Source organism: Merops nubicus, unplaced genomic scaffold (genome assembly GCF_000691845.1).
Source record: "Merops nubicus isolate BGI_N331 unplaced genomic scaffold, ASM69184v1 scaffold9205, whole genome shotgun sequence".
Classification (NCBI taxonomy): domain Eukaryota; kingdom Metazoa; phylum Chordata; class Aves; order Coraciiformes; family Meropidae; genus Merops; species Merops nubicus.
This window is the reverse complement of record NW_008608939.1, coordinates 1-8,869: the sequence shown is the minus strand read 5'-3', so window position 1 is coordinate 8,869 and position 8,869 is coordinate 1. Positions and strand designations below refer to the sequence as shown.

Below are 8,869 nucleotides of genomic sequence, written 5' to 3'. Positions count from 1 at the left end.
TTTTCCCTCCCCCCCCCCCCCTCAGAAGTTCATACCAACTCTTCTGTTTTGTTTTCTTAAGTTCATTTCATGATGGCTCAGGTTGGAAAGTTTTACTTCCTTCTCATTTCTGCTGTTGTTGTTTTCCTTATTTCTCAAACCTTTATCTAGCTGCCTATGCTGTAGATCAACACAGTTTGTTTAAACTGGGCAGAACTGGAAAGATAACTTTTTTCCCTCCTGAAAATAAATGGCTTGTTTACATGGATTAATATGAACAAGTATTTTCAATTTTAGCAACAGAACCAATAGCACTTATTTACTGTGGCTCATCAGAGAGCCACTTGTGCTGCTTACTAATTGTTGCCATATATTCTTCGACGTAGAGCAGATGAGATACTTGCTCCCTTTAGTTATTTATGAGCATCTTTAATATTAATGTCACCCATTACTGGTTAAGCTCCTTCAGAAAGCTTTGTCCCTTGTTATATTCCCTGACAAAGTATTAAGGTTGATGGGAGCAGGATCAATCCATTTATTATTAGAGAGGCACGATATTCTGGCTAGCTCAGCACGAGGACTGGAAGTTAGGATTTCTCCTGATTCCTGCTCCCAGTTCTGCTGCTGACTTGCTGTGTGACCTCAGGGGCAAGTCACTCCATTTCCTCTCTGCCTCAGTTTCCCCATCTGTAAAATGGGGATAATAATACTTGCCTGCTCACCTCACAGGGCTGTTGTGAGGACTTGTTAATGTTGATGACGCGCTGTGAAAACACGAAGCGCGGTGTAAGTGCTAAGTATTATTATTATTATTAGATTTTCTTGTTTTTCTCTTACAGTCTAACAGTGTATTTTATGTTTTGAAGTTGGTGATCTATGCTGGTCCTAACACAAACAGTAGGAAGGTTGCTGAGTATGGAGGCAATACACTGGGATATGGCAGCCGTAGTGTCTTAGGAACTGGTTGGCCGAAAGACTTAGTAAAGGTACAGTATAATAATCCAACAATCTTTCCCATAGAAACATCCCCTTTGGAAACAATGTTGAGTCCATTTTAACCCTTAGAGCAATGAAGTCCAAGCTTTTAAGTGTATGGCTACCTTCTTAAGTGGGCTGTTATGTCCTTGGGGAATGACTTTGAACTCAACTGTGTGTTGTGTGACGCTTCTTCCTGAGCTTACCTTGCTTTGTGTCTTACTGGAATTTGTTATTGGAATGTTTCAATCTGGAGTCTCTAATGGCCCTGCTGTTCTCATAATTATATTTTCCAGGAGAGGTTCTTGCAGTCTGTATTTTCTTAAGGCCTGTGGGCATGACTGCATTTTTTTAACCCACAAATATAACAAGTGGTAAAAGTAGCAACTTTCCAACCTTTTGTGTTGGGTTTTAAAATTACATCGGGTGCTTTCAGCAGTAAAGCTATGATAGAAAAAAATCCCTCATTCTTCTTGAAAGTTCAATATTTCAAGAACTTTGCAGTATGTGCCCTCAGATGGTATGCAGTATGATTTTTTTCTTATGTGTCTGTGCTGCTGTGTTTTCCTGCACTAAAACTGGGCTTATATGCATAAAAAATAATGCCAAAAAGAAGAACAAGAATTAAATTGGAAGCAATTTCAGACAAGCACTCCATTGTTCACAATTGATGGAATTTAATTTATTTTTCAGTGGCAGATTTTTATACTGATTTTAGCAAACTCTTATTAATGTGTTGACATGCTTCTTGAAGAGCTTGTCTGTCTTCCTTCAGGAAGAGAGCTGTTGATTATTGCATGGTTTCTTGCAGACAAATAATGAAAGCATGGTAATGAAAATCAAGTCCAAGTAACACAGACTGATAAATTCTACTTTTGTTTCTACAACTATGGTGGATTTTGGTTTTTCTATAGTTAGCCAGCAGCAAAATTCAAATCCATTGAATCAACCTTAGAGAAAGTGAAGAATCCTAAATCAGAGTGTATAACTGGAAATAAAAAAATAATACTTAGATAGCTGTCATTAAAAACTTTAATCCATAAAATAAGCCACTTGTATGCAAAAACTGTTTACCTCAATTCTTAAATGTATCTTTTCTTTCTTTTTTTTCCCCCTCCTCCCCATCAAAATGTGAAGGTGGAAGGAGATACAGTCACCTTCTCCTTTGAAATGCGGAGCGGGCGTGAGCACAACACCCCAGACAAAGCTATGTGGGGCTTTGCTTGCACAGTTCGAGCACAGGTACTGAAGGGGCAGCTTCAGCTTCAGTCCATCTTCTGTCTGTGACACACTTCAGAACAAGCAGAAATTATTTCTTTAGTGTTGGAAGTTGAAATTTAAAACAGTCATAGCTTACTTAGTTGGGCAATAAGACAATTCATCTTTTTACGATATAAAGGACCAAAGTTTTAGATGTTTGGGTTCCTTAGCTAGAAATACCCTGTGACATGGTCTTATGAAGATAGTTATTACCAAATATGTCTTGTCTACCTCTTGTTTTTGGCACTGGGCTTGGGTGAAGTCACTTGAATATCCCTTGTAGATCAGGATTTCTTTGGAGAGTTAGGCAACAACCTGGAAATTGGAGATTTAATAAGGAAATGAGGTGGGAATAATTCCAGCCTATAAAGAGAGGGGAGGGGCACTGGAATCAAACAAAAGGAAACTCAATCCCAATAACAGGAAACTAGGACTGGGCCTGTGAGGTGGCAGATCTACAGGCCAAAGAAAGACTAAACCAGCATTAACTTTGCCTTTTCTTTCTTGGTTCAATAAAGTAATGTTTAAATCCTTTATTTCTTGTCTTATCCTTATGGATTGTTTTTAATTGCTGAGCATTTTTTCAGTGTAATTCTGTGTAAGAGACATTTGATTGATAGATATAGATCTATGTCTTATATGAAGATGAGCTATAAAAACATAAAATCTTCTGTCTTGAAATAAATTATGGAAGGACTTCATGGTTGATTGATTCGTGCAACTTATCACTATTCCTTCTACAGGAGTCTTCAGAGGATGTGTCAGGAGGTTTGCCATTCTTAGTTGACCTGGCACTTGGCCTTTCTGTCTTAGCCTGTTCAATGCTGCGAATATTATACAATGGACCAGAAATTACCAAAGATGAAGAAACCTGTCAGGAGCTCTTAAGATCTAAACTATTACAAAGGTAAAAAAAAAATAAAATCTGAATTCATACACGTTTTTTTTTCTAACAGGAAGTGACTTTTGTAGTTGTGCTCAAGTCTGATGGTTTTATTACAAAGGTAAAAAAAAAATAAAATAAAATCTGAATTCATACATGGTTTTTTTTCTGAGAGGAAGTGACTTTTGTCACTTTTTTAGTTGTGCTCAAGTGTGATGTTCCAGGGTGAAGTTTTGATAATTTCTCCTGCAGTTTCATCAGCAGTTCTGTGTTGCCTAAAACTAAGAAAATATTCTCTAAAATAGAGGTTTTCTTTTGAGAAGAGGAGGAGGGTAGAAGCCACACTTACTATGTGAATATATAGCCTGTCTATGTAATGTGGTCTTAACTAATGTGTCTTTGTGAATGAAGGAGGAAAGTCACAGGGGGGTGGAAAAAATCCTTTTCATCTGTTTTTATTTCTTTTTCCAGGTGCCAGTGGCAGGTGGAAGCTAATGGTGTAATCTCTCCAGCCCTTACACCAAGTCCTTCTCCATTGCCTCTTACTATCGATGAGGACAGAGAATTCACATATCCTTCTGATGTTCTAGTGCCTCCTGTTGGACACTACTTTGATCTGCCTAGGATTAGGCTGCCTCCAGGAATCATGATAAAACTCAGGGAAATTTCTGGACGGGCTCGGCCTCAATTTAGACCTAGCATAAAGTAAGTAGTTGTTGTTTTGCTTTATTTCCCTAGCTTAACTTTTTTATTGTTTGAAATGTTTGGTGCCAAAGTGAGTGAGCTAAAAAAGCAGCAGTGAGGATGTGGAGTGCCTGTCATGCATGATGGTCTGCATTTAATACTCTCTGGACGGGCTCGGCCTCAATTTAGACCTAGCATAAAGTAAGTAGTTGTTGTTTTGCTTTATTTCTCTAGCTTGACTTTTATTGTATGACATGTTTGTTGCCAAAGTGAGTGAGCTAAAAAAAAAGCAGTGAGGATGTGGAGTGCTTGATGGTTTGCACTTAATACTCTGTTAATACTTGTTTGTGAATGCAGCATCTAGTGAATTGTAAATATGAACTGTCAGAGTTTTTGTGTAATTCTTGCTTCATCAACTTGGCTTTACCTGTAACCCTAGGGAAGTGATTCAGCCAGAAGTAATGGAGGAGATGGTAGTTTCGTGTGTGATTAAACATCTGAATTTGGTTGATGCACTCCAGTCTCTGATAAATTTCCAGTATCAGGAAGAACATGCTGAAGAATATGATTTACTTTGTAAAATTATGGGCGAGACCTTTAAGAAGCTAAATGCCATGGAGAGACAATTGCAGGTAAACATAAAATTTTATTTAAAGAAAGCTTTTTTTTTTTAAGAGTAAGTGTGCATTAAGAGCATTTTAGAAACACAGAAATGCAAAATGTACTCTGATTTCTTCTTTTAAGATCTCTTCTACTCCTTAAGGTGGCCAACTGTGGTAAATGTTATTTTTGTCTCTGTTAGAGTGTGGCTGAGCTGGAGCAGAAATGGCAGAATGAGGTGGATGATGCCATGCATGGGAAGCTGGAGAACAATGTCCCATTCTTCTATGATTATCACTTCAACGAGGTAAGCCTTGTGGCTGCCCTCTGTGCTCACACTTCCTGCTGCTCTCTCAATACATCTTCATCCTTTTCCTTTGCTTTATTTAGAGCAAGATGAAAGAACTTGAACTTCTGTGTTCAATGAAAGAAGTTTGTTTTGATGGAAGTGATCTGGAGAACGTGGTCCTGGCATTGAGGTTAGTAGCTGGCTGTGGAATGTACCATTTAGGCAAGGTACTTCAAAACTAGGCAGCTTAAAGCAGCTGTGGAAATTCAGTGAGTTCCAATGTGCAGGGTTAAAGTTGCATAAGTACCTAAATGCTTATGGAAGTAGGTGCTTGGATCTTAGGGTACCCTGTGACACTTAATGATGTGAAATAGAAGCTGGTGCTAAACATTTCAAAAACATTTAATGTTTAATTCCATTAAGGCTGGTAGACCTATAGAAAGAAAATGATCTTTGGGGGCAGGAAGATTCAGATGACCTTCTAACCAGGGATGCTAATACTTTAAAACTTGATTTTCCTTTCTGCCCAGCAATATCTGATTAAATTGTTAGAAACACTAGTGCTAAATATATTAGTACATACAGCTGTTGGTACTTACTAACAGATCATTTGTTTACTTCTTTATTTTTTTCTGTTTTCTACTTTGATGCTATAAGTCTTCTTTAAAATAACCTTTTTCACAGTGGCACTTCATTTTGGCAGGCATTAAAACATAATTGAGTTTGCTTCTTTTATTTTTCTTTCATAATCTTAGGGAGAAGTTTTTTCAGGAGGTGAATTCCCTGATTCAGAAGACTTATCATCCCCTAGCAAAAACAAAAACATTAGTTAAGAGCTTGATGAACAGAGCAGAGCTGTTATTACATGTCACTATTGCAGCACAGTCTGGTATCACAAGAAGTATATCTGGGACCCCTGCAGAGACTCCAGGTATAGATCTCATTACCAGCATTGTGTTTATTTTCTTTTTTTTTTCCTAAAGATGTAATTTACTCCTTTTCTCTTATTTTCCCTCTTTCACTTAAATTAAAATAAAACTTTTTTACTTTTTCAAGTTATTTTTATAGTAAACAAAGTTGTGTTTATTGATTGCTACAATGATAAATTAAGGTCTGAGTAATAATATGTGGCATTTAAACTTTAGTCTCCTGAATTATTGGGGGAAAAAATGCTTAACCTAATCAAAACAAACCTAACTTGAAGCAACACTTTAAACCAGGGAAGTCCTCAGAGCTGAGTTGCAAGGTTTTGCTTAGACAGTGGTTTCCCCACCCTGTGTTACAACTTTCTCTAGTATGTCTACAGTGAATTTAAAAACCATTTGTAACGAGCCTCCTACCCCAGGAGTGACATTCTTTCTTACTGTCTACTGTTGCAGCCTGTAAATCAGCATCTGAAACCAAAGTGATCTCCCATGCAGTCCGGCAGCCCGTCTTCCTTCGCAGCATGTCAGCCCCATCTGACCTAGAGATGATCGGCAACGAAGACCTCGAGTTTGCTCGATCCAGTCAGAGGTATGCCAGGGTGGACTCCACGGAGCTGCTTCACAGGAGTGTGCCCTGTGTTGTTAAAACCATGGTGAAGTTTGCAAGCAGAGCAGGTTTTTTCCCTTTGGGTCACTTTATTATTATTTATCCTGTGTTGTCCCAGGCGCCGCCACGTCACCAGCCACAGAAGCAGCTCCTTCACTCTCCTCCAGTCCCTGACCATTGAGGACAGCAGAGACAAACCCACATACAGTGTCTTACTGGGACAGCTCTTTGCTTTCATCGGGACAAATCCCGACCAAGCGGTACGGCATTTTAGATGTACCAGATGCTTATCTTCCCCAATTCCAACTTCCCCAGAGGAAGGAGGTGTCTGTTGCTCGTGCCTCATTAACAAGGGCAACCAAAATCTCATAGGTGTCCAGCAGCAGTTTCCTGCTGGCCGCTCAGACGCGGTGGCGGCGCGGGAACACACGGAAACAGGCCCTGGTGCACATGAGGGAGCTGCTGACGGCTGCTGTGCGGGTCGGTGGCGTGACACACCTCGTAGGCCCAGTGACCATGGTGCTTCAGGGAGGACCCAGGTTTGGTTATTCCTCTGAAAACAGTTCAATGGTTTGGTCTCTGTAGTAAATGGCTTTGTGCGAAGGAAAACTGGGAGAAGTGACTTAAGCATGAGGGGTCCAGTTTGTGGAACAAAGCTCGCAACAGCCACTTTGGCCCTTTTATAAAAAGGCAGAAACTTCTAAGAAATGCTTTTATTGGGCAGCAGAAGAAGCATGCTGGCATGGTGTCCACAGATATGTACAGACTTACTTTCCTGTCTTAGTTCTAAATTCATGTTCATTAGGTAGTAATGGTGGTAGATTAACTGGTACTGTCATCTAAACTTCATAAATATTTTGTCAGTACTTTGTCTGTAGTCAGATTTCAATCATGCCTGAGGTAAAACTACCATATTATCTTGTTTACGTATGTTTTAGATTAAAATATTAAGAGACTTGCAGTTTTGCTTCTAAATCCTCCTGGAGTAATTCTTAATACGTGGTGATTATTTTTGTTAAAGCTGTAGGAAGTTTATTCATTTTATTTAACCTAAAAAGCCTTCCATTTCAAATCCCTGTCTACCAACAGAATTGAAGAGCTCACGTGTGGTGGGATGGTGGAACAAGTCCAGGAAGCTTTTGGAGAGACTATGACATCTGTGGTCTCTCTGTGTGCTCGTTACCCCATTGCTTGTGCGAATAGCATCGGCCTCTTGTGCACCATACCTTACACCAGGTATGAAAGTCTTCCTGTCAGAAAGGGAAGGAGGGCACCCAGAGCTGTCCTTACTAAGTTTTGCCTTAATGAGAAGCATTATATAGTATAAATATCCTCACTCTCTTCATTATGAGGAGTATCTGAGAACATGCTGTTAAAATGTCTCAGAATACAGAATTTCGCCTGGGGAAGACAGGGGAGAGACAACCATCTTTCTGCCAAGTGAAGGAATTTTTGGCAGAATTAACAGCAAGTTGTGGATTTTCATTGTCTGTTGTTAGTGGCTGAAACATTGCTGAAGTAAAATCTGAGTTTTCCTCTCATACAGGAGTGAAGAGAAGTGTTTGGTGCGTAGTGGCCTGGTGCAGCTCATGGACAGGCTGTGCAGTTTAAGCAGCCAGACAGAATCCAGTTCAAATGAAAAGCAAACTAAGAAACAGAAGGTGGCCACCATGGCTTGGGCTGCCTTCCAGGTGCTAGCCAACCGATGTGTGGAGTGGGAGAAGGAAGAAGGTAGGAACACTGCCAGATATATTTCAGCTGCATGCTTCAGAGTTGCCCAGGTGCCTGGGAAGCAGTTTAAATGTATTTAAAATAGGGCATTCACTCACTGTGGCTTCAGTACTCTAGGGGTTCTTTAGAACACACCAGTAGATGCAAAAAATGTTGGTTGTCTTCTTGTTGCTTTTACAATTCTAGCTTTTTTCCTTCTCATTGGAGTGTTTATATGGCAGATAATTTTGAGTCTGCCACTTGGTTATGTATAGACATAACCAGAGAACCTGGATACCCTGAATGATCACTTAAGCATTTCTCCTGTGCTAGGATTCACCCATCACCTACATAAACTTATAGACACCTGTCTATTGGCTAATGGGGCATAGATGTCATAGCAGATTCTACTTTTAAAAACACTTTATATGTAAAGTTTCACTATAACAATACAAAATCTTTTTTTATCATTTTGAGGTTATGAGTAAGGAAGTTGTACATGTGTACATGGATCTGTTCACGACAGCTGTGTGTTCTTGGGTTGCTTCTGCAGGTGGTTCCACAGAAGCTGTTCACTCTGGCCTGGCTCGGCAGGTCTCCAGCCTGCTCACCAACCACCTCGCCCGGGCTACCGAGTGCTGTGGCAACCAGGCCGCAGGCAACGACGCCCTGCAGGATGTCCTCAGTCTTCTTAACGACCTCTCCAGGTACTGGGCCTTGGTCTCTGGAGTATTTATTTTTTCTATGTAGGTGGGGATTCTTTGGGGGACTTGTTTTACAGTAGTGAAGGGAAGATAACTTCCAAAACCATTTTAAAACTTCATTGTAAACTGAGTGCGTTTAATCAGCGCCATCAGGTTACGTAAGAGTTGTTGCAGAGGAGGTTTTGTCAGACTGAATTTTTTTAAGAACATCTTGTAAATAATAAATTAATTTTTAATTCCAAGAGCATTGTC

At 39.8% G+C, this 8,869-nt stretch overlaps 1 protein-coding gene across 1 annotated transcript in view; it reads left to right on the top strand.

The window, feature by feature from the left end:
• LOC103773076 (probable E3 ubiquitin-protein ligase HECTD4) overlaps positions 1-8,620 on the top strand; it is a gene marked incomplete at its 3' end in the record, with an annotated part of 31,992 nt that extends 23,372 nt beyond the window's left edge. Inside the window, exons 21-34 of the mRNA XM_008940430.1 lie at positions 846-965; positions 2,092-2,196; positions 2,958-3,121; positions 3,569-3,802; positions 4,221-4,413; positions 4,584-4,688; positions 4,772-4,860; positions 5,426-5,601; positions 6,050-6,185; positions 6,322-6,463; positions 6,576-6,742; positions 7,293-7,439; positions 7,750-7,934; positions 8,467-8,620. Coding sequence (XP_008938678.1) covers positions 846-965; positions 2,092-2,196; positions 2,958-3,121; positions 3,569-3,802; positions 4,221-4,413; positions 4,584-4,688; positions 4,772-4,860; positions 5,426-5,601; positions 6,050-6,185; positions 6,322-6,463; positions 6,576-6,742; positions 7,293-7,439; positions 7,750-7,934; positions 8,467-8,620 — 2,117 coding nt within the window. The remainder of the gene's footprint in view (positions 1-845; positions 966-2,091; positions 2,197-2,957; positions 3,122-3,568; positions 3,803-4,220; positions 4,414-4,583; positions 4,689-4,771; positions 4,861-5,425; positions 5,602-6,049; positions 6,186-6,321; positions 6,464-6,575; positions 6,743-7,292; positions 7,440-7,749; positions 7,935-8,466) is intronic.
• Between the last annotated feature and the right edge of the window lie 249 nt (positions 8,621-8,869).